The 19,273-nt window shown below is 44.4% G+C and overlaps 1 protein-coding gene across 3 annotated transcripts in view; it reads left to right on the forward strand.

The window, feature by feature from the left end:
- LOC119178295 (uncharacterized) overlaps positions 1-19,273 on the forward strand; it is a 110,360-nt gene that overhangs the window by 16,149 nt on the left and 74,938 nt on the right. For 2 of the 3 annotated variants that reach the window (XM_075887038.1, XM_075887043.1), the window contains exons 3-4: positions 11,013-11,080; positions 15,488-15,571. In XM_075887038.1, coding sequence (XP_075743153.1) covers positions 11,013-11,080; positions 15,488-15,571 — 152 coding nt within the window. Of the gene's footprint in view, positions 1-11,012; positions 11,081-15,487; positions 15,572-17,749; positions 17,964-19,273 lie in introns of those variants that run through there. The other variant, XM_037429489.2, reaches the window with a different exon arrangement.

Raw genomic sequence — 19,273 nt, forward strand, 5'->3', positions numbered from 1 at the left:
CCTGAAGTATCTAGAATAGATGAAAGGAAGCTCCTCGCTTTGGAATCGTCACTAACTTGTTCGTAATGTGGCCCATGTGTTTACAACTGCGGCTGGTTGATATTTCGGGTCTGTATTTGTTCACTTGTTCTTGGCTTCTGTCCTTATGAGTGGGAATGATCTTTGCACGCAGCCATTCTGGTTGAACGCTAGCAGTTTTTAAAGATTCTCTGAAAATTTCATAAATAAAAGGAGTCGCTTGCACTGCGCAGCGTCTAACAAACTTGTTTTACATACTCTCAGATCTTGTTGGCTTTTTGACATCCATTTTCAAGGGAACGTGTAGGAATCCCTGCCTTGAAAGTTCTACTGGCGCCATTGTTGATTCGTAGACTCGCACTTCAACGTGTCCTGGAGGCCCTGTAGTACGAGTGAAAACAGACTGAAAATAATTTCTGAACGCGTTTGTGATAGCGGCAGCATCATAATCACTTATGCTATCGATTATTACCTGCCAGACGCCGTATTCAGTCCTGGAAAGACATGGCCAGAATTAGCTTGGTTCATCTGTCATGAAAGTCATAAGTGTGGTGCCGAAGAAGTTGTTACGCGCAGAGCTAATTTGTTGCTTAACTCTATGCTCGACGGTTACTGTACGTACTTCTTCAGAACAGCTTTTGCTTTTGCGCAAACGCTTTAATTTTCCTTTTTGGGAATAATGCTCCGTATTATTCAGTAGCAATTCTTCTTGCTTTACCCAGCTCTTTGGTGCTGCATAATTATAGCCAAATGCATAATCTCTTTCTAAACGTGAAACACTATGTATTTAATACACACCTACATAAAATGAGTGAATGATTACCTGCCAAGAGTTTTTTATTTATTTTTTATTTGTGGAATACTGCAGGCCAAAAAGGCCGAAGCAGGAGGGGTACAAACACAAACACAAGATCAGTACTTGAGTGACACAGCTTCACTAAAATACATCTGTGTAAGAGGAGAGCAGTAGAAGAGAAACATCAAAACAAAGAAAGCACGCGATCAGTACATGAGTAACACAGCTTGACTAAAATACATCTGTGTAAGAGAAGAACGAGTAGAAGAGAAACATCAAAACAAAAAAAAAATCAAGCGATATTGGGAGGGGGGGTCAAGATTCACAGAATTAAGCATTGGGTTCATCAAGATCGAAGGTTTGAAGGAAATCAGAAGGCAAGCTATTCCATTCTGTTACAGTTCTTGGAAAAAAGAAAAAACTTAAATAAATCTGTTCGCGCAAAATACGGAGTTAAAGATCAGACATGAGAATGACGAGTTTGCATGGTCGAAACTGGGGTAACGTATTGTGATGGGTCTAGCCCAAGTTTATTGTTAATTAGTGAGTCCAAGAATTTTAGACGGAGTAGCTGGCGCCGCAATTGTAGCGTCTGGAGTTCGTTATCTCGCATTAGTTCAGTAACTGATGTACCACGACCATACTTCGAGTAAATAAAATACACTGCTCGTATTTGAATCTTTTCGAGGGAATGTATGTTAGACTTAGTATGCGGATCCCATACAATACAAGCGTATTTGAGCTTTGGACGTAATAAAGTGTTATAAGCTAATAGTTTCACTTGTGACGGGGCGTCTCTGAGTTTGGGCCTTAAAAGACACAGTTTACGGAAAGCCGATGACGAAACATCGGCAATTTGTGCATTCCAGGACAACTTATTCGTTATCGTTATGCCTAGGTATTTGTATTGACTGACTTCTTTTAAGGGTTGGCTTTTGGAGGAATAGGAAAACTGAAGGGAATTTTTCTTGTTAGAAATGCGAAGGCAAACAGATTTATTGAAATTGAGCACCATGCCCCATTTGTTACACCACGAAAGAATATTGTTAAGGGCAGTGTCGAGAGCGACCTGGTCATCTGGTGAGTGTACATCTGTGAAAATAATGCAGTCGTCTGCATAAAGTCTTATTTTAACCGGATCAGTAATAGCATTAACAATATCATTGCAATAAATTATAAACAGCAGCGGACCTAGAACACTACCCTGCGGTACGCCGGAATCTACTGGGAGATGAGGTGATGTCTGTCCACAGACGTCGACATACTGTTTCCGGCCGTTCAGGTAAGCAGACACCCAGGATTCTAAGTAGTTTAGAAGCCATATAGTCTGCAATTTCTCGATGAGCTTGTTATGGGGAACACGTTCGAAGGCTTTACTGAAATCTAAAAACAGTACATCGACCTGACCAGCTTTGTCTAAAATAGAAGCAATGTGATGAATAACTGAGACCAACTGGGTGACTGTGGAAAACCGTTTTCTGAATCCATGCTGAAAGGGAGATAAAATGTGGTTATCATCTAAGAAGCTGTTTATACGACTGGCAATCATATGTTCTGGCATTCTGCAACATGCGGAAGTCATAGAAATTGGACGGTAGTTTGATATGCACTCTGGGTCCCCCTTTTTCACAAAGGGCAGAACACGTGCCGATTTCCAATCTATGGGTAAAGTTGCTGAACTTATTGAGGCTCAGAAGATCACAACAATGTACTTGGCTAATATTTCGGCATTTTGCCGGAGAAATGCATTGGGTATGTTGTCTGGCCCAGGGGTTGATTTAACTTTTAATCACAGCAGTAAATTTAGGACGCCATCGAATGAAATGAGGTTAGAATCTGAATCAGAAGCGTCAATGCTGATTGAGACAGGCAGGGTAGAAGTTGAAAAAACGCTATGAAAATAGTCGTTGAAATTTTTCGCGATCGTTTGGGGATTGTCAATTATAGTGCCGTTAAACTTGATTCGGTTTTAGGAGCTTTTACGGTCCTTAATAAAATACCAGAATTTTTTAGCGTCCTCTTTGATGAAGTTTTGTAACTTGACAGTAAAATAAAAATTCTTGGCACTTTTAATAGCTTCGGAAAGGGAGTTACGAATTCCCCTGAGAATGTTAGCGGGAGCACCTTTTTTCCGATAGCGCTTGGCTTTACGCTTCATTTGTATTATTGGCCTTGTGATCTATGGTGTGAATTTTGGGGTTTTTTTGTTTTGTTTGGTACAAACCGTTCAATGCAGTGGAAGCATAGTTTCGTAAACTTATCCCAGAGAACAGCAGCGTCGTCGCCATTAAAATTCACCAATTCAAATTCAAGATAATCTTGAATGCTCGTATCGTTAGCACGGGAAAAATTTTTGACCTGTTTAGAGTTAGGTGGGCTATTGGAGCGATTACAATGGAAGGGAAAAGAAACTGTGACCAGGTCGTGATCAGATCAGCTGGGTTCAACACAAACACAGCAATCAAGAATAGTGCGATGCATGAACACAAGATCTAGCAACGTGGACGAAGCATTACGAACACGTGTCGGTTGCTGAACAATTTGGGCGAGATTGTGGGAAAGCAATATATCGAACAGTACATTTGCATTATTCTAATCTGATGTCGACTGCATTTGGTTCCAGTAATTATTAGGCAGATTGAAGTCGCCGATGACAATTAGCTTTTGATTACTGTAATTTTCCATATGGGTTTTCAAGTTAAACAAATAATCCGGCAGCGAATTCGGCGGCCTGCACACTGCATACAACACAAAAGACTTATTGAAGAGTGAAGGCCTCAGGCATATGCTTTCTGTACTTTCAACGTCAGGTAAACGGGTGACAGTAATTCCTGTTTTAACAAGTACTGCAACTCCACCACCTCTTGAGGCCCTATCTCTGCGGTACATTTCATAAGCTGGAGGCACTAAGTCTTGGTCACACATTTCGCTGTGGAGCCACGTTTCCGTTATTACCACTACATGAGGGTTGTATGCTATGAGTACAGCCTCAAGTTGCTCGGTTTTATTTCCGATACTTCGAGCATTCATATTAATCAGTCTAACTCGCTTCTGCGCAGCTAGTCAACACTTGGTACCCGTACTTTCGTTATGGGGTGCACTGCCGATAGACTGAGGCGATGCCGTGGCACTCCGACAGCTTCCAATTAATTGACGTTTGTTCGTTACGTCATTCCAAATAAACAGATAATCACCTACACGCAACTTATCATGCACCAAAAATGCCTTCTTGCCTTGTTCTTTGTTGGCTTTTGCACTTTCCCACAGTAATTTACGTTTTGCCAACGTCTGCTTTGAGTAGTCGTTCTGAACAAAGATGTTAGTTTCCTTTAGGTTGCTCGCCTTTTTCAGCACAGCTAGCTTTTTGGTGAAGTCTTGAAGATACAAAATAATCGGCCTATTCGAGCCTGATCTTCCAAGCCTATGAATCCGGGCAACAGAAGTGCATTTAACGCCGAGCTTGCTGTGAAACGTTTCAGAGATGACTTTCTTTTTAAGATCAGATTCAGTTTTTTCCGGCTGTTCTAGGATACCAAAAACAATCAAGTTTGAATGTCTGCCTCGATCTTCAAGATCCGTTAGCTTTCGGGCCTGGAAATTCATTGAGTTTGTGTAGACCTTAAAAGGATGTCCAGGTCATCTAATTTTGAATTTTTAGTTTTCATTTTAGCCACTTTGGTCTCGATTTCTGAAAGATGCCGTGTAAGCTTTGCTAACATGTTTTCCGTTTTAGTTGTAAGGTCTGCTACCTCAATACGGAGAGCTTTTTGTCCCTCTAAAAGCTTAGCCAGAATGTCTTGGTTGGTAGGTCCGGGGTTTTGTTCGACATCGTATGCAATCGATGCAATTCACGTATGCAATCGTATGCAATTTCGTATGCAATTTCACGACACTGCCGTGGGCATGGCATAACAACCAAACAGCGGCAATCGCTTCGAAATGAGCTGTACGCCCTACTAACCTGCACAAGGCAGAGGAAACGTTTAGCCATGTTTCCACGGATTTCGCCGTGCCCACTGAGAGAGGGGGGTTCCCGGTGTCTTTAAGTAGTCGATGATCGGATGACGTCACAGACCAAGCACTGCCAGGCGGCAGCAGCTTCGGGATGACGTCACATGGTTCCACGTGCGGCGGCTGTGACTTGCAGAAAGGAAAGTGGTGCGAATGTGGCGAGTACCCACTGGTGGCCATTGTAGATCCAGGAGATACGTTGGGGACGCAGAGCAGCAAGCCCTGCACAAGGCAGAGGAAACGTTTAGCCATGTTTCCACGGATTTCGCCGCGCCCACTGAGGTAGGGGGGTTCCAGGTGTCTTTAAGTAGCCGATGATCGGATGACGTCAGAGACCAAGCACTGCCAGGCGGCAGCAGCTTTGGGATGACGTCACATGGTTCCACGTGAGGCGGCTGTGACTTGCAGAAAGGAAAGTGGTGCGAATGCGGCGAGTACCCAGTGGTGGCCGTTGTAGATCCAGGAGATACGTTGGGGACGCAGAGAAGCAAGCCCTGCACAAGGCAGAGGAAACGTTTAGCCATGTTTCCACGGATTTCGCCGTGCCCACTCCAACAGACGAAGTAAAACAGACGGAATAAAACAGATGGAATAAAATTTGCCAACAGACTGAATAAAATTTAAGGTTAGTAGTAGTAGCAGTACTAGACTTTTATTTTAGCCACAAATGGAAGGCCGACCAGTTCTAACATCTCTGTTAAGAGTCGACGCTGTTCTTCTTTCCCGTCCGCGCCGATCTAGTTGAACCGTGTGGTGATAACACTTTTGACATGAATCTGTTTGGACGGGTCAAATAAGGGTAGTTTTGAAAACTGCAAGCTGAAAACTATTCTTGGCTTGAGAGTCTTGCTATTTTGTGAATATTATGTATAAGAAAGTACATCACTTTATTTGCGAGTAATGCATAGTTTATGGAGCCGCGCAAAAATATTGCACCTGCTGCGCTTTGTCAAAATGAAGATTACACGCACAATTCCCTTTGGGAGCTGCCTTAGGAACAAGTACGTGTGTATTTATATTGCAACCAGCTATATGGTAGCGGCCTTCATAGAAACGTTGTTTTTGGCCGTCACCGGCCGATTTTTTTTTGGCCGTCACCGGCGTGATTTTTTTTATCAATCCGGCATTTCTTAGTGGCTGAAACGGCCTCTTGAAACGCGCATGCTTGTACCACCGAAATGGAAGTTTGGAATCACTTTTGTGACGTACGATTTATGCTGTTGTATACAACATTCCATGTTGGCTCTGCACGTTCTGACTTGGCGTGCTTTTTTCCTCCATCACAGAATATTTCAGCGAAGCATTTACAGTGTTCTAGTTTTGCACTTCTTTTGTACCATCGGTACATCCTTTTGTCTAGATTAAATTGTTCTTAGGCAATAATGGATGTTTAGTCCGATTCTGAAGTCACTCGACTTCAAAGTGTCGTGACCTAGACTATCAGCCCAGCACCACCATAAATATTTATTTTTCTGAAGTATTTTTCAGCACTCAAACTTGACAGAGGGTTCCATGGAGGTTGTCTTACCGTCGAGTGACCATAGGCAAGCCGTCGCGGTTACACCTTGCTGCTTGATCAGGTTTTTAGATCCTTCAGTAGGAAGTATTTGCAATTGACCCAAAAGAATAAGTTATTAGAAATTGAGAACTCACGTCATAGCTCTTATCAATTTTGGTTATTTTTACGGCACCTCAATACCTGATTAAATGTGAAATTATGATTCCAAGATGACATATTATACGTCTTTAAGATAGTCTATTGAGCAAACCTTGCCATTGGGCGTGTTGCCTAACATCAAAGGGGTTCAGAAAGCAAAAACTTGTGGCAGAAATTTGGCAGCACACGCAGAAAATTTATCGGAGGAGTTTTTACTTTCTTCTATTGCTGCTTTGACTGTTTGTTTCTTGTTCACACCATAAAAGTTTCCTAAATACATTGTTAAAACACCTAATACATACTTTAATAAAGAGCTGTGACAGTCGGAACTGTTATTTGAAACTAGGTAGCAGTTCTCGGAGCTTCGCAAAAGCACGGTCGCAGGCTGGAGACCACGCAGATGGATTGCGGTCTCCCTTAAGTAGTTCTGTCAGAGGTGCTATGATCGAGGCGAAATCCGGGACAAAGCGGCGGAAGTATGAGCAAAGCCCAATTAAACTACGCAGCTCCTTGAGAGACTCGGGCCTTGGGAACTCGCTAACAGCACGTAGCTTAGCGGGGTCAGGGAAAACGCCATCCTTCGACACGACGTGGCCGAGAATGGTCAGCTTGCGTGCTCCAAAGTGACACTACTTCAAGTTTAGTGGGAGGCCAGCTGCAAAAAGACAGCGTAGAACCTGTTCCAAGCGACGAAGGTGCGTGGGAAAATCGGGCGAGAATACCACCACATCACCTAAGTAGCACAAACACGTGTTCCATTTGAGGCCTTGGAAGATAGTGTCCATCATGCGCTCAAATGTTGCCGGCGCATTGCATAGGCCGAATGGCATCATGTTAAATTCGTATAAGCCGTCTGGTGTAATAAAGGCAGTTTTTGATTTATCTTCCGGATTCATGGGCACTTGCCAATAACCAGAGCGTAGATCAAGGGAGGAAAAGAACTCTGCGCCTTGAAAAAGAGTCGAGGGCGTCATTGATCCGAGGCAAAGGATACACATCCTTTCGTGTTATTTTGTTTAGGCGACGATAATCTGCGCAAAAGCATATTGTGCCATCCTTCTTTTTAACTAAAACAACCGGCGACGCCCAAGGACTGTTTGATAGTTGAACACCGCCGCGCTTTAGCATGTCACCTACTTGGTCATCGATGGCACGGCGTTCAGTCGGTGAAACACGGTACGGTCGCTGCCGTAGTGGTGGATGATTACCTGTGTGAATCTGGTGGCATACAGTAGATGTTCGACCTAAGGTAGCGCTGTGGCTGTCAAAAAATGGCCGAAACTTGTCAAGGATGCTCAAAAGCTCACACTTCTGTTGTGGGTTTAGGTCTTCGTCGATTATACGGTTGAGAAAGTCGGCAGTGGAAGGGCCATTCCCGGAACTACAGGAGATGGCGCTGGCTTCCGATTATTCATCAGGAACGTCAAGTGTAGCGATGGTTTCGAATGATTCGATTGAGCCGATACATTTGACCTGAAGCAGCGTAATCGTGAATGGGAAAGGATTCACCAATGGCACGTTGGTCGCACCACTTTGAAGAGTAACAAGAGCGGTGGGGAGCGGTAATAGGTGGCGACGAACGAAAGCAGCGGAAGGCGTGAAGAATGCGGTAGCATCCATGACGGTGGAACACGACACAGGTGCGAAGACAGTAGTGCGCGGAGGGATCCGAGTGTCGCCACTAATGACCAACTTCGCGTAGGGAGGGCGATCATCCGCAGGTAAAGCGTCACCAAGAGGACAAAAGACAACTTCGGCATGGGCAGAATCAACGATGGCTTGGCGATGAGAGAGAAAATCTCAGCCTAAAAAGATGTCGTGAGAACAGCGCGGGAGTACTACGTGTAAGGCACTCCTTGAATTACAAATCTGGCAGTGGACTCTGCCACAGGCTGCACAGGCTGTGAAGTGGCAGTATGAAAAAACGAGCCCACGTAAGGCGTTGTCACTTTTCGAATTGCACGGCAAACTTTTCTGGAAATGACAGAAATGGCAGCACCAGTATCAATAAGGGCAAGTACAGGTACACCTTCAAGAACAGCATTAATCACATTCGGCGGCGAACGAAGAGGGCTTGTGCTCGGCGACGAGGACGCAGTTCTTGCCTCGGGAATTGTGTCATTTAGTTTTCGGCTTCGATTTTCGGGGGGCGTCTGCGCATCGGGGAGGGCGAGCGACGACGTGAAGAAGGAGATCGGCGATCAGAAGGTGGTCGTTGGCTTGGCCGAGGAGGGTGCAATTCCGGGTCTGGAGTGTAGGGAAACGTGCGGTCGTACTCATATGAACGCGGGTTTTCACGTGAATGGAGCGGGCGGCGGCGACAAAGACGTGCGACATGTCCGGGTAGAGCACACGAAAAGCAGATCGGTCGGATGTCAGCAGTGCGCCATGGATTAGGCACTCGGTAGACTGGAGGTCGTGGCAGCGGGGTGGTATAAACAGGAGCAGGCAGTGGAGGCGGTGCTTGGAACGTGTGTGGTCGTGGTCGTGCTGCTGCTTCGGCAAACGTCAATGGCGCACTGTCTGGTGGCACCAGCTGTGGACGAAGGGCCTCAGACACTTGGTCTTGTATAATAGTCCGCAGTGTAGGGCTAAGTGGTGCACTGCGCTCCGGTAGGCCGGAAATGAGCGACAGTTGGCGGGCAACTTATTCGCGTACAAAATCTTTTATCTGCGAGAGGAGGACGGAATCTTGTGAGAGAGTCAAGCCAGACATCGATTCCTGATTGAAGCAGCACAGCGGGTGACGAGACGTTGCCAGCGAAGCTCATCATAGCTTTGGCAGAGCTCGGTAACTTGAGCGACAGTAGCCGGGCTTTTTGAAATGAGCATCTGGAATGCATTCTCGTCGATACCCTTGAAAATGTGCTTGATGCGGTCCACCTCTGTCATGTTCGCATCGACACGTTTGCACAAGTCAATGATGTCTTCTATGTAAGTGGTGAAATTCCCACCAGGCAGTTAAGATCTTGACTGAAGGCGCTGCTCCGCACGAAGTTTGCAAACAGCAGGACGACCGCATACTTCACTGAACTTTGTTTTGAATTCTGTCCAAGTTGAAACGTCAGTTTCATGGTTCCGAAGCCACAAGTGGACAATGCCACTGAGCTAAATGCCGGCGTCGGCCAGTCTCGTGGCTTCGTCCCAATTGTTCAGGACACTCACGAGTTCATAGATAGCCAGCCAGTCATCGACGTCGTGATCGTCCGTGCCGCTGAATATGGGAGGGTCCCGCTGTCGGACCGCACCGGAGCACACGATGGCCTGGAGAGCCATAGGCGGAGGGCTTGTGGCAGATGCAGTGGTCATAGCGGCAGGTCGAGTCCGGCTTGGTAACTTCAGCATTGCGGGGAGACCCAGTAAACTCCACCAAATATAATAAAGAACTGTGACAGTCAGAACTGTTATTTGAAACTAGGTAGAAGCGTAGGCCTAGCCAGCGAAAGCAGCGATAACGTCCGGCGCGAGAGTCTCGTGCTTAGCACTGACGATGTGTTTTCCGAGCGATGCATGACCCACTACATTCATCATTACAATACCTTATTGTTCTGAGTACGTCATATATGGAGTGCTTTGCTGCATCTCTGATTGAATGACGTGATTATATATTATACCACATCAAGCACTGAAGGTAGGCATTTGTCGATTTGGTCATGTCTTGTTATTGAGTCGTGAGCTTGAGGGAACTTCCGGGAGAGACTTTGCGGATATAGAGCTTGCCAAGCAGCGTTGAAGTCAACCTTTGGGCCAAGGCAGTTCGCTCACTAGGTGCATAAAACTTTGGGGATGTAACCGGTGCCAGTGTGACTAAATAATGTCTTGGGTTAACCGGTGCCAGTGTGATGAAATATAGTCGTGTGCTATTTCTCATGCTCAAAAATTCTTCTTGGGTGTCGGTGAACTGTCTGCCAAATAGAAATCCCCTCTCACCTCTCGTAACAGGCATTCTGGGCCAAAGTTTTGTATGCGTTATGACTACTAATCTAATGCGCGTTTGTTTTCCTTATTTATTGGTTTTCCTCTGCAGTACTTCCAATTAGTTATTTCACTTTCCATGCTCTGTCACTCAAGCCTCCGATGGCATAGTGTGGCTTAATCACATGTGCTGTTTTATTTATATGAATTAAGAAGCAGTATTTTTTCTGTCATCATTATAATATTGTGGCACGAAATTGGAACATACGTGTCAAATAATGGCGCTTTTGATACACCCCTTGTACAGTGCTGTATTTTGTGTAGTCATGCTACAAGTGTCTCGAACATATCCCTGAGGTGCTCAATATGATGAATCGGGCTGCTCTATAGTACAGTGCTTTCTCCCCTCTACCGGATCACCACTAGTGATGCTGTGGTAAAGAAAGCTCTAAGCACTGAATCATGCATGTCAAAAGGTTAAAAAAGTTGTGCTATTTAGCTTGAATTTTGATTACAGTGCTTTACAAAGATATCACTTTAACCAGAACCACACAATTTAATAGCTGCGCTAGAACTGCAGGATCGCCCATTTAGCTCGCACTGGTCACTTTTCAGGAAGGATATCGCTCTGCACCTGAGAGCTGGTGATGCGCCGGACAAGGTCATTTTCACATTAGACGATGGTAAGTGGGGTCGCTTCTTGCTTTCGCTATTTGAGCACGTGACGGGGTCAGCGCAGTCGAAAGGACAATGTCCTTTTCGAATGTGAGACTCCTATGCGAGGAGAAAATCAGCCAATAAACAATTGTATTGGGCCTTGTGGTATGAATCCATCTTGGTAGGAATCGCAGCCACTATTACACAGAAGACACAACAAAAGCGCTTGTGTTGTACGTTCTGTGTAATAGTGGCTATGCTTCCTACCAAGCTGAAAATCAGCCGTCAAGTACTTTCTTTTTCTCACTGCTGCGGAATGTTGAAGCCTGACCAACGCGATGCTTTTGGTTTCAACTTTAACATAATTATAAACGCGAAGCGAAAGCAGTAGCGGAAGCGAAAAATCGAAATAAAAAAGACATTCACTTAGATGCGTTATGGAACGCGTAAAGAAAGCAATCGGCGGTCTTTAAAGTAACAGGCAGAGATGATATATTATGATATAAAGTGGGCCTTGAATAACCGTTGCGCAAAGGGCATCAAAAATTAGCTGCCCTTTAACGAAAAGATCTAACTGCAGATAGAGGCAATTTATATCACTCGCAAAGGTTTTCACTGCGAAAGTTATTTTGAGATCACAACTATTTTTCGGTGTCGTAAATGACGCTGCTCCCACTGTCACTTGAGTTCGTAACTGCTGTCGAGGTAATAAGGAAAAAAAATATCAAAACAATAACACATTTATGGATAGATTGGATTAGAGTACGAGCCTTCAGCATGGCAGTCGTATAATAACCCAGAGAGTCAGGCCGCTCCTTCAGAGTACTTTGCAAAAACAAAAACAAAAATTCTTCACGTCTGGGAAGAAATTGCATTACCATATGAAATATAGCGTTTTATAACTGTAAGAAAAACGAACAGACGTATTGAGTGCGTCAATTGCATATTGAGTGCAACATTTACACCAAAGCACTGCGAACGACCTATTGCAAAGGGTCGTTAAATTCATTGCAAAGTCTCGGTCAAAGCTAAGAAATCTTTTGAACTCACGAGAAAAGCTTAGCAATAGTTATTCAACGTCTTAGGACACATAAAAAATATTAGCCGCGTATCGGCGAGCTTCGCGGCTAATGCCGTCAAAAGACGATGGTCTTCCGCTGGCCAACAGGCCATTTATATTTTTCCTTGACTCAAACAGTGCCTGTAAATTGAATCGGCCGAATGTGGCTGGTATTGATAAAATGAAGGAGGCGCTGCGTAATATACGTAGACCATCTGGCAATGTCATCGGGAAACATGAGCTTGTGCTAAACCTAGGGATATTGCCAGGTGGCAGCACCATATCATAAGCATAGCGCTTTTCCATGCAGAGCGTTGCAGTTCAGCGTAGCGTAATAAACAGCATGGCCTTCAGAATTACATATTTATGTTTTTTATAGTAAAGAAACACACTACTTATTACATGCGTATTGATCAAGCGATTCAGATATGTGTAATACTTGCTTTTTTATCGTCGATGTTCACAAGCATGAAGGCAGCAAGCAGTTCAAAAGGGCAGGGCGTTCACGAAGTGCTTGAAGTTTGGCTCGTAGCTGAATGGTGTGACAGACAGACAGACAGACAGACAGACAGACAGACAGACAGACAGACAGACCAAGGTTTCTGCATTCAAGTATCCCAATCAAAACTATCGTCTTAAAAAGTGCACAGTTTCAATTTGTAATTGCTGGTGAAGGGAATGCCGCTTGTAAAGTCTTTGCCAATTTTTCCTTGGTAACACAACAAATACAGAACATTGTGTCTTAACTGGTTGTAGTTGGTATCAGGTTTTTTTGCAGTCACATGGCAAAGTGGATGCTTTCCTCAACAGAAAAAAATGCCAGATCCCACGTACAGAGTGAATCGATGATATGCGAAGCACGAATGAGGAATGTTGATATGCCACTTTAAAATCATCACAACGTTACGAAGTTGAGGTAAATTATGCCGTACACGACATCCGTGTCATGATTATCATGTTTGGATGTGTCGTTTACCTTCGTCATCTATTCATATCACGAGATGGCAAATTTAGTGTATGTGAAGCTAGCAAAAGGGCCACGAGCACGCTATGAACGTAGTATTCCGTCATGTTCTTGCATGACACGCGTGTCATGATTATCATGTTTGCACTGCTCATATACTCTCGTCATCTTTTGATGTCACGTAACACCAAATTTTGTATATGTGGAGCTAGCAAAACGGCCGCGAGTTCATTCATTATGAAGGGCCCAATATAACCTAACGTGACGTGGAAGTGTGGCAGCTTGGGCTAGTTGGTATGGCATGATGATAGTTATAGCGCGAGAACAAAACGATGACACAGAGACACAGAGTCTTTCGTGTCCTTCTTGTCTCTGTGTCGTCGTTTTGTTCTCGCGCTATAACTATCATCGTGACGTGGACGCGCGCGCACGCGGGGTACAACGATGCTATACGTTAGCAAAACGCGAGAACTCTATAGTCTCACGCCAGGCGCGACCGGCGCGACCAGCATCGATCGGCGCGGCCCGATGGCAACCGGTGAGAAATGCGACTTGCTGCATTTTTTCGCCGATGCATTTCCCAGACAGCACTACGTCTGCCTCTTTTCGGGACGGAGGGAGACTGGACGCGCTGAAACACGCATGCGTCAAAGCAACGCAGCGCGGCGCGCGCCCACGAGTATACGGCAGGACCGGCACCTTGCGTGGCCACCCCAGCGTGACGCGACGAAACGAGCGCCAGCGTGAATGCGCGCCGTGTCCCATCGAAGTGTATTGGCGCCTAGACTGTGGCATGTAGCCATGTTGTTCGTTACATAACATGCATCTTATGTTTATAATGTTTGCACCAGACTCACACCTTCGTCATCCTTCACGTCCTGCAATACCGAGTTTGGCACATGTGAAGCTAGCGAAATGGGTGCCAGCGCATTATTAGCGTGGCATGTAGTCATGTTGTTGCATGACACGCATCTCGTGATTATAAAGTTTGCACCAGTTACATACCTTCGTCATCCATTCACGTACCGTAATACCAAATTTTGTATATGTGACGCTAGCGAAATGGCCGCGAGCGCATCATGAGCATGACAGGTAGTCATGTTGTTACATGACACGTATATCATAATTTTCATGTTAGGGTCTGTCGCTTCTGTTTGCCATGCAATCATGTCATACTATACCAGTTTCGCTACATGTCATGTAAACGACACCATTACAAGAGCAGCAAGTCCAATAAATGTAAATCATGACACTAATGACATACATGTCATGATTTTTATGTTACGACTAGTCAAATATGCTCGTCAGTCATGTAATACCATACCAAGTTTGGTAGTGATACCATTATCCAAACGGCTAGGAGAGCTAAAAGTCATAGGTGGCAAGATAGATAGATAGATAGATAGATAGATAGATAGATAGATAGATAGATAGATAGATAGATACGCTCAAAGTCGCCGAAGTTCACTAAGAAATGCTTCACATTTGAAATGCGGATTTATAACGTAGTGAGTACCTCATAAGTGTGCTTACAGTAATTACCAAAGGTTCGCAATAACACAGTAGAGGCAGGGCATCGTGGTAGGACTAATAAATAATGACAGAGCGTCAAGTAATATATATGATCTAACTAGGGAATGGTTAAAAGCTTTCAAACCACCACAAAGGGCTCAGCCATAATTCTTAGTCAAGAGTTGTCGCAATAACAAACTGCGCCTAATGCCTTACAGATGTGTTGTGGCTGTCTAGCTTATCCGCAGAATCAGAAGATTGGTCGCACATAAGGTGCCTCCCTACTTCAGAAAGATCATACGATTTATGATGTTTTTGGTTCCATGCGCGGGTACTTGTGTTTGGCCCAAGGGGTGAACTAGGGACTCTGAAATTCTACTCTTTCAGCTCTCGCTGGTATTTTGTTGATCGTTTTACACAGAATCGTCATTGTGTTTTCTGTTTACAGAAGCCTCTATTCACCAAGTTGTCGAAATTTGTGAATTTCTGATGCAATGTGTATTTCAGGGCGCTCTAGGAGAAAAAAGTACCGCAAGAAAAAGGACTTCTGTTATGAATGCGTAGCGACGTAATGAAGGAAGTCGTGCAATATGCTGATTCTGGAATTGGCTCAGTTTGCAGTCCCTCACATAATTTAGAAAATGTCTTTTGGCTTTGTTGCCTAACCACACAAATACCGTATGTGATGGTTCGTGAGCAAAGGAACAAAAAATGCGATAATCAACGGCCAACTTCACCTTACGTTTGCGTTAGCAAACTTCAAGATCTGCTCGTTTCTACCATGTACTTTGCCTTACACCGAGAGTTCTGTAAATAACTCAATAATGCGTTACAACATTTCATAGTTACCCAGCTCGTCCTTCGTAAAGCACGTCATGTAACACTCTTTGTTTGCAGACGCTGACAACTTCTACCCGGCCCACTTTGTGTACACGGACTACAGGTCATGCGTGATCGTGAATATTGATTACCAAGGAATGCGTAAGTTTCAAAAGATCTTAAAACTGTAAAACATAAGTTGTTTTATGTGAGAGAGAAAATTAGCGATATTGTTTGATTATTTTCACCTCTGTCGTAAAATCCATAGCTATTATTCGAACTAACAGATAAGAAAGCCGAGGAAAATATAGGGCACTTCAGAGTTTCAAATATAATATCGCCGTGTATATAATGTATACGCAAAGCGGCAGCCTCAATGCAGTTATGTATGCAAACTTACTTGCGCCTTCGTATTTTGGTATGCTCTTCAAAATACGGATATGTGCTGTGAGTTCCTATTTTAGTTGTCAGGTGCTTTTTGCCCTTATTACCGTATTCCTGCGCACTGAATGCGTACAATATTATGCGGCGCGAACATTTATGTCGTCGGTGTTCCTTGAGCTGGCAAGTTCTGAATTATGCTGCGGCATATATCTCATCGCCCAGCCTTAGAAATGTTTTTAAATCTTTATTCCACAACAGAAACAGAGAAAAGAATGCTCGTTTCACAATAGGAGCGTAAGAAACATCGCCCAAATATTAGCGGATGGCGAGGAATATCAGTGTTGCCTGAACGAATCGAAGAAAATCCTTAAATTTTCTGTGGCGACGGGTGCTGCATTGTCTCAATCTGCATTGTCTCTATCGCTGGCTTCCATTGGCAATTTACATACACCGAAATTCTTAAGTGACGTGACTGTGGAATGACCACCTGGCAGTGCAATAGGAAGTGCACTGGACATGTTATCCGGATGCTGTGGATTTGTACCCTGCGTGTGAGTGGTTTCTTCGCGACATATTTACTACGCCTAACTAAGCGATCAGAAATCAAGCCCCATGAAACGCCAACTAAACAGGCCGCTTCATCGATTTCCGTTGTTCGGTTAATGCAATGACACAAGTTATTGGCAGGCACGGATACTGCGCATTGCGAAATAATCTCGACTGCAGGGAGGGTATATATGGAATTCTGACTATAGCACTAATAGGTCTGGTACGCAGATGAATTTCTGGGTGCATCAATTTGCTGTAATCATTTCGTGATGATCATTTCCTTCTGTTTTCTCCTTTTCACTAACCAATATATTGAAACAAAATGCTCTTGATGTGACCTCAAAGGTTTAGGCTCTTTCGTAGCATCATGCCGAACTAACAATGTAATAAAGGCTGAATTACTAGAGACATTGAGAATCCCTTATTCAGACTGCGTAAAACGTGTGTAGTTTCACATAGCTCTTCTATTAGTTTTTCAATACGGTTGTCTAAACGCAATTATTGTGATTGATAGGTTCGCCTCTTCGCTAGGCGTGTGACGCGAGGAAGATGGAAACAACGCGGAACCGAAAAGGAAGCTGTATTCAACGAGAGGCACACATTACAAGTACAGTAACTGGACGTCATGACAACCGGTTCGCCGGTATAACAAAAGAATTCGGCTTTTACTTTCTTACGGCTTGCGCTTCGTATAACAAAAGAAGCAGGCAGCCTCACAAGTCTGTGCCATGGCCCATTGCTTTAAGGTGGAACCCATCGCATGCTCCTGGTGCAGCGGTCACTTGGGTACACAGGTCAGCGTCCCACAGCAGAAGGCATTGGCAAGCCTATAGCGGTAGCTGCACACAATCAGCGAAGTCGGCACGCTGCGCGTGGTCAGCAGCTTCGGGATCTCGAGGACGCTCGCCATGTCTGTGATGTCCACAGTATTCTTCGTGTATGGCAGAACTCGTGCCTGGTCACGCCCTGTTCCAAGGGCATCAACGACTCGAAGACAGGAGCCCGGCTTTTTGAGCCTCGCGTGTAGTTGCGGGTACGCCCCAGGCTCTTCCACTTCGTCTTGTCGGCGTTCCAATGGCTCCGTTCTCCGCGACCACCTTCTCTTTTTTTCTGACGCGGGAGCTTTTAATGTTCTTTTATTTTCATCATCCTCTAGGGGATGCAGCGGTGTCGTCTGCAACAGTCGTGTTTTTTTCAAGTTCCTGCATCAAATAGATATAACAGAAAAAGTCAATACTTTTTTTTCTCTGTTTCACAACGTTATCTCGTTCGAACATAATGTGGTGAGACCAATTATTTTCTACAATATGTTTCACCATTAAACCCTCAAACTCGTTAAGAAAATATAGTATTGTGAACAAAGTTATCAAATAAAGCTGTTACCGTATTCTCTTTTCATGTTCACAGAGTGTCAACTATGGGTTGCCGCAAAATACAAGTACGATATCTCTCAGCATTGCCTGGAGCAACTAGAAGATATATGCGACGTTGCTGTGGAGGCGTATTCGCCAGAATTATGCAAAGATGACAAGGATAGTTTGTAACTTGTTTTCAAGTGATTAAATGAAACTAGAAAACAGTGTCCTTAAAAGCACCTCAGAATAAAACATGCAACCTTGTTTTCGAGTGACTAAATGAAACTGGAAAAAAGTGTACATAAGAGAACCTCAGAATAAAACATGCAATGCCTACTTCCACACTATTTACAGTTTCGCCAGGCTTCCACATTTCAAAAACAGGGGAAAAGGGTATCCGACATGGCTATGAATGATGGCGACCAAAGTTAGCACTTCATTGAAGCAAGGGTGAATTTTTAGAAATAGTTCACGCTTGTTTCCTTTGCACGGAAGCTAACAGTTGTAAAAAAATGGCAGCATATCCACGGAGTGAATGACGGAGAGTGGGGCGAAGCATTCGTTCGTCCAATCGTTCTTGCTTCCGTCCGTTCATGCGTCCGTCTGTGTGACCGTCCATGCGTCCATCCGCCCGTCCATGCATGCGTCTGTTCGTGCGTCCGTCCCTGCGTTCTTCCATGCATCCTCCCTTGCATCCGTTCATGCGTCCATCCATGCATCTGTCTGTGTGTCCGTTCGTCCATCTATTCAACACTCGAAGTACCACAATCTCGCATCTTTTCATCCTATATTGAATGGATGGATGGATGGAAATGCCAGTACCCTTTAGATCGGGCCTTGGCTAGCGCCACGAAGCCATAATACTTCATGAACCAAAACCTAGATTTATTTTTTCCCCTTAAAAAGTGAGGTTGAGGATTCGTACTTTCCAGTGAAGGATTTAATTTTCACTCGTGCCTTGACTTAAGCCACCAATCAGGTAACCTCCTTCTAGTTAATTCTACCCGTTTAAAGTCTATTTTGCCCTCCCTGTCCCTAAACCCCAATGCTTTGAAAAACTCTGCGCCATCATCCTGAACTATAGAGTGAAGCCCTTTACAGAACAATATCAAGTGTTCGGCAGTTTCGTATTCCTCTCCACACGCACTGCATACTATGTCTACCCATTTGTACTTGGCCCGATATGTCTTGGTTCGCAATACTCCTGTCCTGGCCTCAAACAGTAGAGAACTACACCGAGTATTATCATAAATCCTTTCCTTGGCAATTTCCTGCTTAAAAGTTCAATAGATCTCTTGTGCGGAATTCTTAATCATGCCGATTCTCCACATATCGGTATCAGCTTCCTTCACCTTCTTCTTAACCGATAATTCTTTTTGGTTTGGCCCCTTGCTGTTTTTGAAGTAATTACCAGTCAGTTTTCTGGTTCGCTTCCTCCATTTTATATCGACATTCTTCTTGTACGAGAAGCTGAATACCTTCCTAGCCCAACGCTCCTCCCCCATTTTTCTCAATCGCTTCTCAAATTTTATCTTGCTGCTAGCTCCCCTGCCCTCAAATGATGTCCATCCCATAC

The sequence above is a fragment of the Rhipicephalus microplus genome, chromosome 1, assembly GCF_043290135.1.
Source record: "Rhipicephalus microplus isolate Deutch F79 chromosome 1, USDA_Rmic, whole genome shotgun sequence".
NCBI lineage: Eukaryota > Metazoa > Arthropoda > Arachnida > Ixodida > Ixodidae > Rhipicephalus > Rhipicephalus microplus.